Raw genomic sequence first — 22,554 nt, forward strand, 5'->3', positions numbered from 1 at the left:
CGCGTTTCTTTTCTCGACATTGTGAACAGAGCAACACAAACACCAGCTTTTCTTCAACTTTCCATAGAGCAGTGAGGAGCACTGTGACCCCTCTAACCCTCGTTACATAAAAGGTAGTAATCCCACAATTAAAGTTTTAATTAAGGGAACTGACACTTTATATTGGTGCTCTAAAAGTTCTTTGAGCCAAAGAGCCCAGAGGTGAATGCTTTATTACCGTCTCTTTGTGGCACGCTGATCCCCTGCACAAGGCTGCCATAGGTTTCTCATTACTCTGCGCTTTCAATACAAATGTTTAATTAACTACTGTGGAAACCTGAGCCTCTGTACAGAGGGAAATAAGCGAAACCAGCTCTACGCACGAAAAACATCAACACACACCTGCGTCTGTGTTGAGTGTCGCAGCATTACGTGCATGCTCCACAAAGACCCAATGAGAAAAATAAAAACACAAAGAGATTAATAATTAGACCAGCCAGGGTGGCCAGCCATCTCAATCATTTTTCCAGCTCAGACTCCACTTGAGATTCCATTGTGCAGATTGTTTTGTTGCAGCTTTCAAGAGAGAAGAGTCTTTTTACATGTGATGTGGCCTTTCAAGAGTGGAGACTAGGTTGTAAAATTCAAGTAGCGTTCAAGGATCCAAGTAATATATGCATTGCAAAAGACAAAATTCAGATAATGTACTCGTACAAATATGCTGAGAGTACAAAAACAATACGATTCTATACGATGTAATTCTATTGTCTAGTTGAGCTGCCTTACCACGCCCCACCACAGGGCATCGGCGTAGCTGGAGAAGCCCGTCTTGCCCTCCTCGTCCACGGCGTCCTTCTCCGCCAAGTAGACAAAGTAGGAGGAAAAGATCAGGCCCAGGAACCCGATGTACAGGGTGGTGATCAGCTCCTGAAGAAAAACACATTTGGTCGGCCGAAGGCGATACTATGAAAATGTTGAATGAAAGAATGTTCTCCGTGTTAAAAGAGCCGGGCTGGTGACAGTGCACATCAGCGTTACTTCAAACAACTTGTATGTTTCAAATGAGCTGTGAGAGACGTGCAGTAAGCTGCTGCTGACTGACAGCAACCTTCATCCTTCTGTATTTAGTAAGACGTGTCAGGTCAGTTCATCCCTAATAACGAACGTGCTGTTTGGGTCTTAGGTGCGGTGAAGGGAGTAGAAGCGTGAGTTTGCATGAGCTACACTTCACATTTTCCTGACTTTTATGAGTGCTCTAAGCCCTTGCTTCAGAACTAATAGTGTTGGCATCATATAGTGCACTTTGTGTCAGCTACGTAGGTCACCCACCAACTTCTGCATACCAAGAAGGATAAACGGGGTGTGGTGATTATTATAGCCAACCACACAATGGTCTACAATCAGTCAGGCTTGTGGCATTGCACAGGACTCTGAGTCAGCACCTCCAATCCACCCTAAACCAATCAGTCAGGTTAGGTAGCAAGTGGCGGTACGCTCAGTTATATGTCATCAGTGGTACATTTTTATTTTCTACGCCAGGAGGATCATGCGATCGGTCCTTAAGTGTATTATACTACGACTTCCATGCATCGCCATTTGTTTTTGAGTTTGAATTAGGTGTGTTTTACAACGCTTTACAGCCCATTAGTTGCGTGTATCACCGGTTGTTAGTTGGCTCACTTTTATTATATTATATACAGCAAATATACAGGAAGCACTTCAGCGCTCAATTGCTAATCTGAGCACATACCCTAACGTGCTTAGTCTATTCCTTTACACCAAGCTATTGACACTGCTAAAGGCAATATATTTCTACTAAACAGAGCACATCATTTGATAAAGTAGTCGTCTAACAACAGGGAGATGGCAACAAATCAAGTTGTATTATTAGTCATGTTCTTCACACTACATCACAGATTAAGAGAAAAGAACATTGCATCCTCTGATTTCATTGAGCATTAGCCTAATAACATACTAAAACGTGTACCAGGATATGGTCTGCTGTGGCTGATTTGTGCATGTGGGCATGTGTTTCTGACAGTGCACATCGGATTTGCTGTCATAAGCAGTATATTAGAGAATGATCAGGAAGGTCACCATACAGAAGAAACTAAGGCTAAGTGATGCAACAGGAGTTCTGAGTTATTTTGGCCCTATTCTGATTTGTGATAAGGAAAAAAATGCTAAAGAACAAGCAAATACTTTTAACATTAGCCTGAATTCCTTCAACCTACCTGTCGATGAATAAAGACTACAGATCCCAGGAGCCTCCACGTTCCTCCCTGTCGATCCACATGCAGCATGCGCAGTATTTGGAGGAAGCGGATGCCCCTGCAACACACGACATCATCTCATCATCTCCTGATCCCTGTTCCAGCTACATGTATCAGTCAAAAGCAAAATGCAGAACAAAACGCTCTACCTGATGGCAGACGTGGCAAACACTTGGCCGTTGGAACCTACACCAAGCACAATGATTGAGGCAATGACCACTATCAAATCTGTGAGCAAGATAAAGACAGAAAACAAAAAACAAAATCAGGGTCGCAATCATTCCAGCTTCAAGGACACATTGTGCTAAAGTAAAGCCTTACATCGCTTGAAATATCTAAGTTGTTGATCTACAATACATGAACAATACATGACATCCGTTGTATTAAATGGGAGCAAAAGAAAATTCCAGGTGCACCTATGATTGATATGGGCTTCCTGATAAAGCAGAGGCGGCCTTTGATGCCTGCATATTTGCTGCGGCAGCCTGCCGACCACAGCCGGACCACATACTCCGTGCCAAAGAACAGCACCAGCACAATCTCCTGTGGAGCACAATGCAAACACAGAGCAAGGGTTACATTAATCCATTGGTACAGCAACAATAATTGCAAAGCACACGCAGGACGAGCGGATTTGGAAGTAGATAAGGTCTCATATCTAAAAGCATTGATAACACGGTGCCTCGCATTAAGACTAATCTAAAAGCATTAATCAATCACCAAGATTTACAATATGATATGAATGGGTAATGACAGGTGTGTGTGAGACAGAGACACTTAGGTGGTCTGGTAGTAGTACTAAGACCACCCAACCACCCAGGAGGAAAAATGGAGGTTGATAACATGGCTGATGACAGCTCATATTGAGACAGGGTCAATGGCTAAGTGATTGAAGCCACAGGATGAAATGCTGTCACACTGCTGCCTCACAGATAAGAAGGCTGCACAATCAAATGCATTAGGTGGGCGATAAGATCTTGTTATAATTGTAAATCTTTCTGCAACACTGCAGAATAAGATACTTGTGGAAAAAAAAAAAATGAGGGCTTGATTTTGAATTATAATCATACGCACCTGCATATCAGTTCAGATTGGTGCTTTTAAATTGTGTTCCAAAATGTACCACTGTCCATTTGTTTTTATGTGGATACCAGTGAGCCTCTGTGACTCAATAATGCCTGTCTGACGGAGATCGTTTTCCTGGCCACCGTGCATGCATAATATTTAGTCACTCTACTGTCTGTTAAAACCTAAGGCCATGTGGGTGGTCATCCCGCTGATTGCTTGAACTGGCTGCTCCCTGACCACCCCTTGCATGAAACTTAATACTATGAGCCCTGCTGCAATAACACAGCACCACAGAGCCCCTAAACAATGACCTGCCAATCAAATCAGACACTATTTTGGCTGGCAAAAAATGTCAGCACAAAGAGAAAATGCACTGATGTGTACATTTAGTAATACCTTTGCAACAGTACTATGGAAAAACAACTTTTTAAATATGTATCAACCAAAGGTCTCCATCAGGGTTATCATGGTGATGGGGCAGCCAGATGGACAGATTCCTTTTGCTGCTCTCTGAATTTCTCAGTTTGCCCGTTTTCATTAATTAATTATGTTTACAGCTTTGCGCTTGAGTTGCCTGGCCTGGGATTCCTATAAACCTTATTCATCCCCATGCATTGCTCATTTTCTGTCCCAGAGATAAAGACAAAGAGAGGAGAATAAAGGAGGCAGAAGTGAAGACAGACAGGCAGAAATGGTTCAGTAAATCTATATAACATAGCCTGATAATTAGGCTGAATTACCATTTGGTTTTACTTTATTCATCTAAATTTGAATCGCGTCTGCAGACATTCGGAGATCTGGAACCAAGATGACTGTAACAACTTGACCAGCCAGCCATAGCCTTATTGTTTGTGTAGGAAAGTAACAGACTGTGTTTCAAGTCCCTGTTGCTGTAACATAACACTGTATAATCGGCTCTGACTGAAAGGTGTCAATTCTGCTAACAGATGAGGTTTTATCTACAGTTCTTTGTATTCTGGACTATGCAAAGTTTATTCACAAAGAAGGTGGGAACTTTTGACAGTTGCATCCTATATACAAAGCTTCTGGTGTTGCCTTATAATTGGGGGGTTATTATCTTTGTGGATATACGTTTTCTATCAAATTGAACAAATCAATAAGCAGACAGTAAGATCAAAACATCACACCAGCGGCAGCACAAAACGGCAACAGAATCCCAATGCATCGAGTTCAGTAATTTTGACATATGGGTTACATTTGAAAGTCAAAGGGACGCATGAATTTGGGGAATTTGATGGGATTAGTCATAATAATTCCATAAATTGGGTCACCCAGATGTTGGGGAATTTTTGTATGTGTATCAGAAACTGGCAACTACGTGTTTACTGAAAACAGCCGCCTGTTCGCGCAGTGATAATCTCGTCATGCCAGACTAGGATGAAACTCATTCAGAAAGCTGCTTGGGAATTACAATATCTTGGTTAATCTATATTAGATTGCTTCATCTGTATACAGACACACAAAGTCACTGACTACATCTAGATTCACCTTTAAAAAGCTTTTGGAATTTATGGACAGTACATAATGCAAAGTTATACTCTTGGTATTAATGCTGGATTCCAGATAATAATGTCAATCACATTTAAATAGCATATGCTTTGCCAGAGGTGAGTTATTTCATATATTTCAGTTAAAAGGTTTTCATTTCAAAATTCAGAACCTATCTATTGACTCCAAACAGCTCTCAACATGGTGACAGCAGAGCCAGCATCTAGCAGCTAAGTGTGTTAAAAGTACCAACAGTGCAAACCATGGCGACAGTGCTGACAAAGATAACAGTGTTAGCCTAAAGGGGGACCGCGACTCCACCATATCTCTACGTCGCATAATAGTTGTTTGCTGTATTTTAAAAGTGTTCTTGTTTCTTTTCATTTGAAAAAAAAAAAACTTGGTCATGAATATTCTAATAATCACATGAAAAAAACTATTTCATCTCAGTAATCTACACTCACCAACCAGTTTAGCGCATTCCTTGTTTGCAGAGAGTTGCATGTTTAGACCTTCAGTATACCTTCAATAGCTTGCGTGGCTAAGTGCTAATGCTAGTTGACGCTGTGCTAACACTCTCTGCTAATGTTAGCTAATGTTGCTAATGTTAGCTCCACAGGTTTTTTACTTAGAAACGTAACTTTTTAGAAAAGTATATCCTTCCAACCTGTGAGCTAAAAATATTTTCTATAGGGACTTAATGGTGATCTCTTGCTGACCTGAAGCACAATGTACGGTCATTTATTTGACAGTTAGTCTATAATTGCGTGAAGCCAGCTTCTTTGTAACTGTAGCATCTTGTTTTTACAAAAAACATTGGTCTTGATTTATAATTACGATCATTTAATATGATGTCAATGTTTTCAGTGTCACATCCTCAACCTTCATTGGGATTGTGTTTAGCTCCCTGCATTACTCAAGAACAGTTGTGTATGTATTAAAATGTAAAAATAAAGAAGCAATGAAGAAGACCTGGTCAGAAAAGACGATATAGAAGAGATCCATGTGATGTGCTTGTGTGTACTGTATGAATGCTTGTGTGCCTCCGGTCCAGTCTGGCCAGCTTTAGTTTGGCAGCTGCCCTGAAGGCCAAATATCCTAAAGGACTTATGTCCCCTCTGCCATCCAAAACAAGCAGCCTGTGATTCACAGATGTCAGCTAACCCTGAACTTTCTAAGTATAGCTACTACCACCACTATACGCCACAATGACACCATTCACTGGGCTCCACCCCCTGACACACACACACACACACACACACACACACACACACACACACACACATATGTGTATATTTATACAGAAGATAAGATACTATCTTATCTCACAATTTATTTTGAACCAAAAGCATGAATTACTATTAGACATGCATTACACGCAGACCCAAACACAGCCAGGTGTACAAATAGACAGGGTTTGACAAAGCAAGAGAAAAGAGTAATGTTGTGTGCAGAAGTGTTTAATTTCTCTCTACATCTTCATGAGGCTGATTACCGCTGACTTCTTGAGTAATGAAACAACAGGAAGAAAAGGTGGGGAGAGAGAGAGAGCGAGAGAGAGAGAGAGAGAGCGAGAGAGAGAGAGAGAGAGAAACCGAGAGTTAGAGATAATGATAGAGAGTATTTGGCTCTTCTTGGGTGAAAATAAATGAATAACCATGACAGTAGGACACTTCAAAGGGCACTGGTCAAAAGTTTACAGAAACAGTGTCCACTCCGTCCACTGTTTGCCCCCGGGACACAGGAGGTGGTACACGTGTGTTTTTTGTGAGAGTGTGTGTGTGTGTGTGTGTGTGTGTGTGTGTGTGTGTGTGTCTATGTATGTACAGCTTTTGTGTAAACTGTGGGCGAGTTCACATTAGCTACATGTATATTTATAACCACAGTGTTCTGGCAAGAGACAGATGATGCAAGCTCTTTGTAGAGTTTCCAGCAGCAGCCATAATTGTCTCTACCTGTTGTAAGCCCTGGATTTATTGCATCACTTAGCAGCCTTAATAGCCTAATAAGCCACAAAAAAGGTCAATTTACCAGCAAGTACAGTCTGGAGGAGCCAAATGATGCTGCATAACAAGTGTCACCACTATAGGTTAAAAACAGTGACTCCTGAGCATTCACATGCTACTAATGTACAATATGTACAAGTTACTTACTGTAAGAGGTTTTTGGATGAATGCAATACAAGCTGGCAGATGTAGTGTGATGTTATTTGCAATAACTGAAAGGGATTAGTCTTTTTAAGCTTTGTAATATCTTTGGGCTGAGGTGTAAGATGGCGGGTGCATTCCCTCTCAGCCACAATCTTCTGTGTCCATCATGTGGATAGAGAAGAGTACTGCAGGACAGTTATAGTAGTATCAGCCAACTGTCACTCTTTGGTTCAGTCTCTCTTAATAAAAAACTATAGTAATTTCATTAATATAAGAAAACCTACACAAGAAAATAAATTCAAGGATGTCAAGGAAGCATCACTACATCCGTATTCACTGTTCTTGTCTTCCTCTTGCTGTTCTGTTTGTGATTTGTCTTTTGTCCTGCAATAAATATACATACCATAATAATCTATTTAATAATTGTTTCTTTTAGAAAATGGGAAAAAAAGGTTCCCACAGCTCATCTGAAAATATAAAATGCTTGTTTTTCTCCCTTTAAATGGTCCAAAACCTAAATAAAACAAATTACAGGGAAAATTAAATACAAATCCTAATATTTGAGAAGATGAAACTGGTGAATGTTGGGCTTTTTTGATTAACAACAAATGAAAAAAATGTCCCATTTTCTGCCAGTGAACTGAATTTATTGTTTAATGACGGTCATCAGGCATGTGTTTCTAAAGGCCCTACACACCAATGCATATTGATTATTAGTCTTTATTAAAACGAGGACCATGCACAAAAAATCTCAAAAATATATTAATTATAATGATTTATGTCAGATCTATATATTCACTAATTTCCATCTGCAGTCCCTAACAATTATACAGACATACTACAAGCACACATCAACACATACATATCAAATAATATAAAATCATAATAAAATAAAACAATAATTTGCTTCTGTTGGGGTGTGTACTGACTCTCCTATTGATTAGTTGCACCTGTTAAAGCACACCTGTGTGTAGGTGAAGACAGTAACCAATACATCTGTTTCCATTACTTCTGTGGAACTACGGTTAATAGCATCAGCTCCTTATAACTGATGCAACTTTTAAGGTACAATCCATGTTCAGGTAATCAAGAGGACGATTCCATTTCTGGAATTGTATGGAGGTTGTAAGAGTCTTATGTTTGGTGTATCAGCACAATGACAGTACTCACCATCCAGAAGAGGGTTCCGGTGGCGAACTCTGCATATTGCTCTATAGTGGACAGGACACTGAAGATTAGACACACCAGGACCATGATGAAGCTGCAGGGAGAGAAAACAATTCTTCAGTAAGTTATCAGCACATACTACTCACTGTTTGAGTCGCAAAAAAGAAAACAAAAACTGCATGCCTCCCCCAACCAGTCATGCAGTTTACGTCAATGTGCGTCCGAAATGTCATTAAACCATCATTCTTTTTCTCATCAATCTGCTTGTATTAAGCGCTGACAGGATGTTTCCACGTCTCCTAGCAGAAGTGAAACATTCCGACGAGACTGTCCATCTGTTGGTGTACAGGTCTATACATAGACTACAAATATAGCCTCGTGAGTTGAACATCCAGCACCAGCACAACTAAACGAAGGTAGAGGAAGCAGAGGTGGATAGAGGGAAAGACGGGATTGAGAGTGAAGGCAAAGAGAAAAGGAGTGGGAGAGGAACGATGGGGCGCAACTAATATTTATTCATCTGTAGATTACTTCTCGATTAATTGATCGATGCCAGGGAAGAAAAAAAAAATTGCCCCCTATAGCTTCCAAGAGTCCTGGGCGACATATTAAATTAGCTTGTTTCTTCCAACCAACGGACGAAAGATACTCTGTTTACTAACACAGATGTAAAGCAAAAGGAGAACATTCTTACATTGGAGAAGCCAAAAACAGAGAATGTCATTAATTGATTACCTAAACAGGAGCAGTTTAATAATCTACCAATCGTCTTAACTATTCTTTTCAGAGGAAAAAATGAAGAATATAGCGGAGGGGAAAAGGAGGAAAGGAATAAAGTGAAATGGAAAAAACAAATATCTCTCTGATTATGGGCTGGATACAGTATAAATTACCGTTCGTTTTTTTTTTGTTTTTTTTTTCAAATACACCATAACTAAACTGCTAAATGAGTGTGAGGAAATCTACGATATATGATTATGTCTTTTATTTGTTTATTTTATTTACGGTGCCTCTGAATGATTTACTGCATGTCATTTGAACATTGGATTCCTTAAGATTCATTTATGTTAATGAATTAACAATGACTCCTTAGTCTTTAGTTTTTTCTTTTTTGAAATTAAGCATTACTCGCATTTTCTTTCAAGATGCTTTAAAACTTTAAGTTGAGTAACAACTTTTTTGAACTTAGTTAGAAACAGTATTTTCTTCTCAAACCACTGCACTGTTCATTTACTTGTTAATTCTAAAATGTTAAAGAGGCTCATGAGGGGCTTTGCTTGGTCTCTCCTGACCCTGCAGGATTAAGAGCAGAGTCCGTTGTGTGCATCATCTCATTAATAATCCTTAGAACACATCTTTTAAGTGCTTTTACATGACATCCTACAGTATGCGAGTGTTTGCATGCACCATCACCAGCATCATGACCAAGCTCACTTTAAAAACACACAGCGGTGGATGCAGTGGATGCAATACGATGCTGGGTACAGGGATTACATGCCATAGGCTGGAAGGGTTACGTAAGTGTCTGTTGTTTATCATTATTCATGTAACCTATAAAATAATGCAGAAATGCAAGTACTCCCACGCTAAAGACAGACTTTCAAATGTTGCATTCGCAGAAACCACCTATCTTGAGTAGATACGTTTTTTTTTTTTTAAATCAAATATGTCCAAATGAGAAGCACGTTAGACATCCATGTGAGTCGGACCTGAAGATTGGACAACCGTTTGACCTAAGTTTATTCAAAGAAAGAGGTAAAGTTTGCTTTACTCAAAAGATCATGCTCATTTCTGGTCTCTCCGGTAGCAGAACGAGCGTAGGGCAAAGCGGGGGGATGGAGGGTAAGACTCCTGAAGGAGGATTCCCCTTACACACAGACTGACACATGGGCCAGATGGGACAGTGAGGATTACCGCTTACGACCAAACCCCCCCCCCCCCCCCCCCCCCCACACACACACACACACACACACACGTCTCTCCCACCCCCACTTTGATTCACAAATGCAAGCAAAATGCATTAGAGCATAATGTTCTGAGAGTATTCCTGGACCTATAAGAAAGCCAATCATCAACAAGAGGGTGAGCCGAGATGACATCATCACCTCTGATGTAGTACGGTGTCACGCACTTTCGTTTTGACTGAGGTGATCAGGGTGGTACTCCACCCAGGGTGCTAGTTTGCTTTGTATCTTCTATTTGCTCCACAAAAAGAGGACATAATGTCCGACACTGAGATCAGTCACATGATGGAATGCTGGAGTGGCACCTGGGGAAGCCAGTGAGATTATATGGCTGGACAAGGCTTTAGTGCAGAGTCCTCGACATATGGGACTGGAAGATTTTGAGGTGTGCATGACAATTAAGAACTAGACTTACATCCCTCTGTAGGCCGTACAGTTCCAGTAAAAGCAAATGATTCAACACCCAGGACACCATGTAAAGTCAAATAGGAAGAGGGTAGGTCGTGCAAATGAGGAATGAGCCAGTTGTTTTAAAGCAGTCACTAACACAAGGCTGTAAAAGCAGTCATATTGCTCAGTTTAGATTTTAAGATATAAAGGAGAATATTGCACAATAAACCTCCTCCTATTGGTTGAAACTTCATTAGAATTATTCACATGACAAAGATGTATTGTTTTTCGTCTGCTTACAGCCATTCCACATTCGGTGGACTTTGGGAGCTTGTTCAACAGAAAAAGGCCTTTTTTCCCTCAAAACCCAATAGTGATGGAAAAAAAAAAACATTTGTGTTAACCGTTGCTGCCAGGCAGTGGCATTATCAGCCAGAGAGGGCAGGTGAAAAGGAGGGCAGGTAAAGTAAACTCAAACCCCATTTCCTACGAGATCATCTTATTAGGATGAGCATAAATTCCATGTCATTGTCATGTAGGCCATTGAGAAGGTCATGTAATCTGTGTGTTTTCCCTCAGTGCATGAGACTATAATATTTGTCCTGTTTTTAAAGCACAACAGTGAAATGTAATACCCATGAGACTCCACATGCAATGTGTCATAGAAGACCACTGAAGGAAAGCTGTACTAGATTAGATTATAGACTGCAGTAATGACTAATTGGATATGACTATTGTTTGTTTTAGGTACAGTGAGCAGCATTTTACTTGCAGTGTTTCGTAATAGCAGACCAGTCTGCAACATTATGTTCTACTAAAGCTAGGAAGTTAGAGCATAAACATGCAAACAAGATTTTGCGTAGTTGAAATCATTTCTTCAAGTTAACCGACGGTTTCTCTCGAGACATTAAAAGTTTCAAGGCTGTGCATTAAGTCAGGCTGTGTACTGTAGCTACACGGAGCATTTCCCTAATGTCACATCCCGAAGCTTTCTGCATTGACACCAAGGGGAGGTGTTTGCTGCGGACAGGACTGGGTCACTCACAACCATTAGCAAACCTTATTTAGCCAGGCCAAAACCCCTGGGATCTGATTAAAACAAAACAGCTGGGGCTTTAGCGAGTATTATTGACTGCAGATCTGTCCAGCTTGACTAAAATAAGTAAGGCGTAGAGCCATACCAAACCCTCTACTCAATCAGCTGGGAAACTCAGGCAATATAAGCTTAGGGAACATCAGCTATAAACAGGCAGCGGGGACAATGCAATCTCAAAAGTGAGGGTGACAAGAATGAATGAAAGGTTCACACTGGCAGATTGCAAACACACACACACACACGTGTAGCCAATCAACAGTAGCACTGCAATGCTAATTGTACACATTTAGATTTTGGGCCAAAGAGGCTGGTTGTGTTTAACTACAAGTCATCAATACAGATGGTGCTATGAGCATTCCTTCCGTGCACAAATCCAATCCAAATGCTAAATGATGTCTTATTAACCTTAATCTCATTCAACCCAGCAGTGGATGACAGGTTGTGCCATCATAAGTTGGAACCGAAGGGTGGGCGCTACGCTTCTGCGACGACGCCGTCGGTCAGAACGGCGTCGTCGGCTGTAACCACTGTATGAGCGCAGTGCAGAACGCCAGCAAGGAGAAGCTCAGATAACAACACACACACACAGAGGGGCAGTGACTTTATTCTCTGCTCAGGTAGACATGACTATGCTGCATCTTTACAGAGCAAATAAATGAATGCTCTGTATCTTGTATATTGCACGTTTAATCCACCCATACATACACACGAATAAAGGCGAGTCGATGGGGTTGATAAGACGGCGCCTTCCAACCACAAAGCTCAACACAAAGGTTACACTATTTCACATTCAGGACATAAAAATATTACAACTAGCTAGCAAAGCTTATTTAAGTTTTCATTGCAAACACCAGCTTACACTTGTAAACTATCTCAACCTCATCTTAAGTCATTAGAACTCCAGCTTTAAAGTCCTACATTTACTTGCCTTTGCACAATTCACTCATTTCTCAGCCACAGCCTTCAAATAGAAAGCCAAAGGCCCCTCCCGTTTCTCAGCTAGCCCCTGTTTTTGGGCTTCAATTGGTCTTCTCATGTTTATTTTATCACATAAAAAAAAAATAATTAAAAAATTAGACTCATTCCTGAGTTTTGTATTTCCATAATCTAGAAACACATTAGTAATATGTGACAACAGTCTTACCCGCTGGCATATATTAAATCTCTTCTAGTCTATTTGTGTGTCATGGTCAAATAAAAAAAATGAATTGTAAAATGTTGTTTTACAATAAGGTGGTCTATTTCAGCTGATAGTGCTATGCCTATGCCGCTGCAATGCTGCTCAGTTAGCAGACGATACCCCTGCTATGCTGCTCCTATAAAATAATTTGCCCAATCTCTGGCCCAGCAACCAGCTATAGGCACCAAGTCAAATGCAAGTATACACTTTGTACAAACTGTCTGCATACTATTGTGCTCCCATAATAAATCTGCCCAATGCGAGTTGGCAGACTTCCAGAATTCCCATGTTTTGGGACTAAACACCTCTGTATTCTGTGTCTGTTTCTGAGACTGCTTCTTGAAAATAGTGCTTGTGACTTAAACAAGCACAAACGTCAGGCCAAGAGCACGCACATTGCCCCGTCCATCACTGCTAGCAAGCATGGTCAGAGACAGAGCTGCCCTCCACAACCCTCTTCACTGGCCCCCCTCCCCATCCCATCCATGGAAGAGCTTAGGATGGATTACACCACATCCGCCACCAGTCACAAACATGGATATTCCATTCTGGCTTAGATATCATCTTGTCCACCAAATACTTGGGGGGAAAAAAAGGAGGTAAATCTCCTTACAGGTTGCAGGGCAAAATTAATGAAAAGAGAAACAGTTAGGAGGGGTATCACACTAGAGAAGTAGTGTCATTCATAACTTCATATTCATAACGCTGCATTTATGTCAGATACAGCATCAACTTGAATTCAGCATATGAGAATATAAGAAGTATGTTCTAAACATGTCATAATGAAAGTCACAGTAGACACTAGAAAAGGAATTTCCTGCAGAAAATGCATTGGAATGCTGAAAGCTGAAAATACAGAAATGGGAGACGACCTGTCTGAAAAATGTTGAAGGCCAAAAGCATTAAACTGCACTGCTGAAAACCCTTCTAGTTGAAATGTCTAACTGAAGCACCTCTATCTCATGTTCTAACTAAGAGAATTTCTTCCAGGTGAGTTTAAACACAAGGTGCATAAATGATTGTGTTCTAAATTAAATTAAATTTCAATTATATTGAAAAATTAAATTGAATCAACTTAAAAAATGAAATTAACTCAAAAAATAAATTAAATTTAAAAATAAATAAATTGAAATACATTTAAATAAATGTAAATTGAACCAACTTAAAACATTTTATTAAATAAAAAAATGAATTGAACCAACTTAAAAAATGAAATTGAGCCAACGTAAAAAATGTAATTAAATTTAAAAATGAATTTGAGCCAACGTAAAAAATTTAATTGCGCCAACTTAAAAAAAACTAAATTGAGCCAACTTAAAAAACTAAATTGTACAGTTACACACCATTGGAAGTATTGAAGATACCGTTACAATCAGCTAAACAGTACAATAGGTTAAAATATCTGTACCAACAGCAAACGGCACAAAGGAAGACCAAGACAATGAGAGGTGATGCTCGGGTTGCATGACCCTCTGGAGGGTCGGCTGGATCAAGTTTAAAAATGATATGCTTGTGGTTTACTGGAAAGGTTAGAGAGGACTATAATTATAGATTTTATTTTTGAGTAAATAACATTTTGACATCGCTATAGTTTTATGTATATCTTATATGCTTTACTAAGTTGTTAAGTTGTGTTGACACAGGCCTAAAAATGAATATTTTCCAGTTTTCATGATTTACACGTTTTTTGTATTTCAGCAAAAATAATATTTATAAGTTACATTTTTTGGGAGGTTGATAACTGATAAGTATGTAAAGGTTAATATCTTTATTGACAAAACATTGGAATTAGCAAAATATTCCTTTAACTCAAGGCTTGAATTTAAGCCTAAATTGTATATTAGGCATTCTGTTCATCTTATGATAGAATTATACTTTGTAATGCAATAGATCATAGATCATAGATAGTACAGTATTTTAATAGAAATATTTTGTTCATTTTTTAATTCAGGAGCAGCAGTCCCCTTTATAGGCTGCTTACCAGTTGAAGTGCAACATAATTTAAGATCTGCAAGTGCATTGATTATTGAAACATGTCATGCATATTAAAAGGTGACATTACTAAATAAAATGTCCAGTTATCTTTTTAGATTGCACTGTCCCTTTTTAACTTGTTAAACATGTTGGACAAATTCTTGAAGCAAAAATGGTCAAAAGACAATAAAAATAGCATTATAAAACATTCCCCAGCGTACATAATTTACTGAGAAATGGATGTGACCCATACAGTTCCCTTCATTCAGTCAGTAATCTCTTGTAAGCAGATATCCAACACGAGGTTTCCTTTTGGCCCTTTCCACATAGATGGAGGGGATTCACTATAGCCATTTCAATAATCTGTCCAGATATAAAAACACACAACAGACCCAAGTATTCCAGACAACATCTGGCCAGCTGCATTTTCACGAGGATAAACAGGAGCAATTCTTCCTCCACTGACAACTGGTCATGGTCATGACGCCACAGTAGAAATTCCCCTTTATGAGACAATCACATTTTGATTACAGCAAATGAAAATATTGTTGTTTTTTTTTTAATGGTCAGTAAGATAATCTCTCTTTCTTCTACTGTTTCAGTTCTTTATTTCGTCTCAAAACAATTTACGTGTCTACTTCTGCATCGAAACACGCTGTGAGAAACCAAGATGTATGGCATTTAGGAATCTTGTGGACATACAGTACATGTTCATTCCCTTCGGTTATGTAAAAAAAAAAATCCAGAGGGAGTGGCCCAAACGTGAAGGGGATCATAGCCCCAGGTTGTCTATGTGCTGGTGAGACTGCATGCCGTTGCATAAGACTCTTTTCGGGCACTCTTATCATATGCTGTCCCGAGTCCAAGGGATTTCTGCCCACTCTGACTCACTCTGTTGTCAGAAGAGTGACATGTGTGCGTGTACGCTTGTGTGTCCGTCGGTTGGACAAACGTAACATTTCATGTATAATACATTAATTTGTTAAAACATGTATTCATAATTGATTGTTTTCCAACGTCGAGAGGAGACCGAATGCTGCCCGCTGACCCCGAAATAAAGTCTGTAACTGTATATGCTTAAGTTCATGACATAAATCATTTATATTTTAATTAGTTTTATGCTATGAAGGACTCACTGACAGGGTGTTTGTATACACATTCGATGCACATATGCACACATGTTTATATTGCGCAAGCATTCATTTGTGACAAATGTCTCCCCATTGATGTGTGTGTGTGTGTGTGTGTGTGTGTGTGTTCTCCCGTTAGGCTACCCGTTGATTGGACAGATGTTCTGACACGGCCAGATGGAGTGTTGACGAGTGCATTTTCAGATTTATAAGCACGATAACGGCAGCTGTGAATTGAGCAGCCACCTGTGCGTGCATTCGTTCGTCAGTGTGTCATCCCAATGTAGAGCGGGCCTATCAGGCCTATCACGAGCGCTGCACACGGCCTTTTAGGAGTCTCTTTTCCCCCCAGCCAATCTTTAATAGATGGAATAGATGGCCACCAGCGATAAGCATCGACAAGTGAGAGTCATACTTAAAGGAGTGTCGGCGAGGATCAGTCAGAGGGGTTTAATATTAAATGAAGCACAGGCTCAGGTTCTCTCTGCTCTGTGAGGGGAGAACATTAGAGCCTCAATTACTGCTGGGAACGAGTTATCAGCGAGGCAGGGCACACAAAACACATCTACAAACAGGACAACAGAGGATCCCCGCACTGTTTCCACTCGTCTTTGACTGACAAAAGGTAATATCTTAATGAGACAGACTGACTCCACTTCTCTTCAAGCACAATTTCACGCGGACAAAGCAGAAAAGTGGTCGGTGTAGCTGCCCTTTTTAACGACGACACATTAGGCCTCAATTATGTTTAAACGATTAGGTGATTTGAAGGAAGCTGAGCTGAAGCGCTGTAGAGGGAGATGAATGCGTTTTGGATAATGGATTATTTGGGAGGAGCGGGACCTTTAGGAGGTGCAGGCATCGAGATCGTTGCAAGACGTAAAACACTCCTGGTTAGTCTCGGCCAGCGCTGGATAACTGCTGAGTCATGACCCAAAAGTGAGATGCTTTGAAGGTTTAAATTTAAATATATATATATATATATATATATATATATATATATATATATATATATATATATATATATCTATATAAATATCCATTTATAACTTAAACATTAGGTTTTAACATTTATCTTTAAATGTACCTACACTACAGGGTTAACCAGAATTACTTGGAAACTTACTACTCAGGTGTAATGGCTACTGTGATGTCATGTTTGTGACAAAATGGTCTTTATACAGTATGTTGTAATAATCTTAGCTTGTATACAAAAAGATCTTACTTCCCATTACAGTGTGACCTTGATGAAAGTAATTTAACTGAATGCGATGAAGTATTTTGGCACTCAGGACACCATTTTTTTTTAAAACTGCTCTGTGCTCTTGTTAACCTGTTCTGGGCTCAAGTCTACTTAGACACAACATGATATATGGTGGGTGCCTCTCAGTCAACTAATGACCCAGTTCAAGATGCATGTGTAATTATAGCAGCAGCAGCAGCAGCTAATCCTCCTAACACCCTTTCAAAGTGAGTTGGTATCAGGCAGATCAGGATGCTGTATTAGCATGCTTTTAATGTACCAAACCACGCATAATCACAAGGAAAATGAAATAGAAAAATACAGTCATCTGCGGCTGTAAGGGAGCAAAAATAATGCCTCCAAACACAGAATTTAGCATCTATACTGTTATTACCCACAAATGAGGGGAGGGGGTTCAAATTAACCCTAGCATTTCCTGAAAAATATTCTTTGGATTTATTTGACTCACTGTATGATTCAGCGGAATGTAAAAGAGTTCAGTAGATGCCTGATGAACTTCTATTATTATCATTCATATTTTCATCTAATCTGGTCTAAATCCATGGGCTCAGGGCTTACTATGACATCTGGGACTAAATTGTGGGATACTTCAGAGAGATGACAGAAGATTCTTTAGTCACATGTTAGGAGCGTATTCTTGGCCATCAAAAGGCCAAGTTATATTTTCACTTTTGCAAAAAGGCAAGCTCACTAAAATGTATCTCGCCATCATTATAGTATTCATCACAAACACTCACTTCTTGAACTGGCAAAATGTGCTAAACATATTTGACAAAAAAGACATACATAAAGCCAGATTAAAAAATATTTACTTTTGCTTTTCAACATATTACTTAGATATTAAGCACTTGCTGGCCATGAAAACATATGGAAGTATTTTTTTAGTTGTTTAACTAAATGAAACATGGGGTCAAAGTTAGATGGTATCTATCGGGGATAAAATACAGTTTATCTATCAAATTGAATGTGTGTGACATTAAAAGATGTTCCACAATCCAAAATTCTGCAGCATGGTCTTCTCCAGTCATCCCGCCACGCTGAAACACTCCAACTTCATCACACTCCGATCACTCACATTAACGCGAACAAAGGAGAGGAGAGCGTACCTACGTGGCCGTTAATACAAAGATGTAAGCAGAGCTCTAACTGCAGGTCAGCGTGGTTTCTGGCAGGTCAGGTTAGCAGCATCGAGAAGGAAGTTGCATGATTTATGGATGTGGTTGCTGATTTGTTGACTGTGAAGAAGAGCAAAATAGACTGAGCTCATAAGTGGCCAAAGGTGTGGTTGACCAGATCGCACTGACCTGCTCCTGTTGGGCCGTCATAAAACAACCGCAGACAGCCAGCAGGCCTCTCCTTTTGTTACTGGGAACCAGAACCTAATACTGGAAGGAGCTAGATGTAATTAACGAGAGAGGGGCTGGAGCTAACGGAGAGACACCACAGACACAGACCTGTGTTCGAAGTCAGACACCCAACGAGACCGTTTACCCAACAGCTTTTAGCACGTCTATCAAAGTTTTAACATGTTGAGGAATAAAGCCTTACGATTGTTGGGGTTCTCATGAAGGCTTTTATTTCGTTTTGTTGCATTGTGTGCAGGGAACTTGTTCTCCGTGAGAAGCTCCTAATAACGTTTATTTACTCATTCAGCGCTGCCGCCAAACTGACCCGCAGTCTGTGCTGTAATCAGTACACGCAGAACCACACAGGTACTCACACGAGGAAGTGGTAGAGGAAGCATCTCACTCCAGCAGGTCTCTCTAGGAAGTTGTAAACATCCCCCTGCATGCTAGTCTTGATGTACGGGCTCTGGAATTGCTTTTGATGATGAAGCATCCAGCTCGAACGAGGGAGAGGCAGAGGGACAGAGGTGATGGAGGGCTCGCTGTGTATGGACGGAAGCGCTGGGACATTTGTCTCCGCTGGCGGATAGCAGGAAATGCCCGATCCATTGGTCACCGCTGTGGGGTCCAGTTCCACTGAGACGGGAGAGTAGCAGCTTCTGTCAGCAGCAGGAGCCCGTAGGGTAGAACTGGAGGATGCGGTGCCGGTGGAAGTCGCGGGGTCAACGTCCATCTCCTGGTCCATGCTGAGGTTGAGGCTCGTGCCGCCGTATCCATTGGGTCTGCAACTTATGAAGGAGCTCCCCATCCTGCTGCCATAGTCGCGTTGCACGTGGCACGTCATTTGAAAGGACTGCGCACGTCTTTCCCCCATGGTCCGGTTCAGAGACGGGCCAGGGACGTCCCTGCAGGTCAACCAAGAGTCAGGTAGAAGGGAATGAGTCCGGCAGGGTGAGACACCTAGCTAGGCATGGCTAGCTACCCGCTGCAGACAGGAGCCCTCTCTGCTGCACTGCATGTGTGTCCATACCTGCAGGGGAAGAGGTGACATGAGTCATGGAAATAGAATGACTGAAAGTAAGCCCCGCCCTCCACGGCAAGGGCCCCGTTCATTCTGTCATTAAAAATGCAAGACATGGACACTCTAGTTTGTTTAATGTTTGCTGAACCGCCATTACTATTTTACACAAACAACAGTATTATCTATTACCTGGGTCAAACTGCAATTCTTGACAAGATTATTAACACAGCGCACTGTTTCCAAATAACTCTGAATTTAATGTTCTTGAACAGTTAGAAGCTACGATATAAACATCTGCTACTGTATCATATGGCATTGAAGAAAAATACTGGTACTCCAGATTAGAATCTGGTAAATGCTAAAGGTAGTTCCTCTCAGCATGTTTCTTCTGAACCGTCGCCATACGTGGATCAGAGACGACCGGTTTGTGATTTTAGGGCACTGATGCCGATTAGAGCTTTTTGTTGCGTACCGGTCCAGTGTAAGAAGTCATAGTAACATTTCTATGAACTTTGTTGTAGAAGTAGGCTATTACACCGTCACTTACGACCCAAACACAAAATACTCCGAAAAATATAATCATACACAAGTTAATGTGGCAGAGACAGGTCAGCGCACAAGTCCATTTCCTCTCTGTGAGGATTTACTACTGCTGCCTCCTCCCTGATGGATGTCAAGCCCGGAAATGTTTCCCATCTGGTAAGCTAAAACAAATGTGCGACAAGCACTCTGCTAACATTTAGAATAAGAAAAAAAAATAATAATAATCCAGCTTGACCAGGCTACAACAAATTGTGACAGTTACACAGAACACGTCTCATCACAGAGGCTTACAAAACGTGCAGGCAGAAGAAAATTAGACTGATTAAAGCCGTGGACAGTTAGAGCCACGTGAAATGATTGTCAGACCAAGGTTAAATTCACACACATTGTTTAAGAATGCATGCTAAATCAAGTGGATAGTCACAATCAAACACTGCGTGTTCATATTAGGACAGAATCTCCACTGCTTGCCTTTGGACATAGATGTTATCAGCCAAAACACTACTTAAATCTATATCAACAATAACAGGAGATGGCCAGAAGACACAGAAAAGCATTTGTGCAAAGGGAGCAGCATATCCTAATTACTGTGTGTAATATATATTCCTCTTGCCTGCTAATGTAACCAAGTCTGGACAGCGTGTCAACTTGACAAAAACACTTTCCATCAAGTAATTAGTGTATCAAAGGGCTGGTAGGCGGGTCAGTGTCCTCTCTGGAAAGACACCGAACCAGGTAGTGTGATAGATGGCCGGATGTTGGCTAAAAGGTTCGGAAAAAAACAAAAGCATCATGAGACAAGTGAGGAGGGCTAATTGGGGACAGCCCCCCCCCCCCCCACCCCACACACACACACACACACACACACACACACACACACACACACGTCCGTATCTGTCCTCAGCTATCGATGAACGGATGACAGGAGCCACATGTGCTGCTGTCTCCCTGCAGATAGGGTTTCTGACTTTAAAGCTGCACAGTCATGAGACACACAATGAACTGTCAGACATGCGCAGGCTGCTGCGGGACTCTACAGTTACAAGAGTATTGTTTGACTTTCCGTTAAACTGAACCGACCCTGTGACGGGGGACAGCCAAAACAAATGAAATGAATTAGGAACATTTAGCTTCCGATCCCTGTAAACTCCACCTTTTCCCCCTTTTTCACCTGCTTAAGCAGTCAAATAAAGAGCAGGCTGTGGTCTGTTAAATGATGCTGCAGAATCAAGAAAATGTTATGTCAATATTTGCAGCAATTAATGCTACACGCTGATGTTCGCAGCTGAGCCCTTCAAGAAGTACGCTTAACTTAAGTTAAACAATATGTCAAACTAGCGTGTCACATCTTACCTTTGACTCCAGAAACACACATCAAGTTGTAATCGGTGGTCAATAAATAGAAAATATCTCAGAAGCCAGGCAACAAGTTCGCCTTTATTGTTTTTTTTAAATAAAAAAAAAATACAGTCGTAAAATCTCCAAAATTAAACAAGTAAGAATTCGTCTACCAGCGCTACAAAATTAAACCCTAACATGGAAAATAGACAGAGAGGAGAAGTCTTTTATCGGCTGCTGCCTGCAGGACTCGTCTCTTTGAAGTGCATCGCAGCCTGTGCTGCACACACGCTGCGTTCAAGGGTTATGGGACATTTTGTAATCGCAACATGAGCGACCAACAAAGTGGTATCCTGTCCAATTTATATACTACTTACTATTACTGTCAAGTAGCCAACGTGCAAATGTGTACAACATATGTAAAGAAGTAAAAAAAAAAAAAAATGTTTACGGTATAATTTACAATTATGAGCTTATTATTTGTGATACCAGCTGCCAATGTATGAAACCAGAGTGTGAATTTGTGTCAGGTTGTATTTTTTTAATTGTATTAGGGTTGCAGCTAACCTTTAATTCTAAATTATTATTATTTTAATTGATCAAATAATGATTTAAAAAATCATGAATCCCCAGGGCCCAAAATGATGTCTTCAAATTTCTTGTGCTGTCCATCCAACCGTTCAAAGCCCAAAAATATTTACAATAATATAAAACGAAAAACAAGCTTCAAATCTTCATATTGGAGAAGCCCAAAATAGCTGTCATTTTTGACATATATGACTTCAGTCTCATAGTCAAGTTTTCTTCATAGCAAACAAGTTCTGTTTACATTCAGCTCGCCAAATACATCATGGCAAATGTTTGTTGGCCAAATTAATTAACGCCTTATGTTGCTTATTATGTTAATTTATGTTGGTAAATTAATTACAAAATATGGTGATAACAACGTTAAAGTGGTGCTATATTAAAAACAACACTAACTACACTTCATTATATACCCAATGTGGATTTCTCACTGCGAATATGGATAATCTTGTTGCAGGCCTAAATGTGTGGAAATATAAATTATATTACTCACTCAAATTATATTACTCACAGTAAAATCGTTTAGCTTCCAGCTTTACCTGCATTGTTATTCAGCCCTTAGCTTCTTTCAATGACA

The 22,554-nt window shown here is 40.3% G+C and overlaps 1 protein-coding gene across 1 annotated transcript in view; it reads right to left on the reverse strand.

Annotated features, from left to right (window-relative positions):
• The window catches only part of kcnq1.2 (potassium voltage-gated channel, KQT-like subfamily, member 1.2), a 156,527-nt gene extending 133,995 nt beyond the window's left edge, over positions 1-22,532 (reverse strand). Inside the window, exons 1-7 of the mRNA XM_068723983.1 lie at positions 22,489-22,532; positions 18,865-19,520; positions 8,150-8,240; positions 2,669-2,795; positions 2,402-2,480; positions 2,214-2,310; positions 766-906 (exon numbers count right to left, since the gene is read on the reverse strand). Of these exons, the coding sequence (XP_068580084.1) occupies positions 766-906; positions 2,214-2,310; positions 2,402-2,480; positions 2,669-2,795; positions 8,150-8,240; positions 18,865-19,364 (1,035 nt within the window). The 5' untranslated portion in view covers positions 19,365-19,520; positions 22,489-22,532. The remainder of the gene's footprint in view (positions 1-765; positions 907-2,213; positions 2,311-2,401; positions 2,481-2,668; positions 2,796-8,149; positions 8,241-18,864; positions 19,521-22,488) is intronic.
• Positions 22,533-22,554: the final 22 nt, after the last annotated feature.

This window comes from Cebidichthys violaceus, unplaced genomic scaffold (genome assembly GCF_023349555.1).
Source record: "Cebidichthys violaceus isolate CVI_PGR_0920_01 unplaced genomic scaffold, fCebVio1.0.p SCAF_3, whole genome shotgun sequence".
Taxonomy (NCBI): Eukaryota; Metazoa; Chordata; class Actinopteri; order Perciformes; family Stichaeidae; genus Cebidichthys; species Cebidichthys violaceus.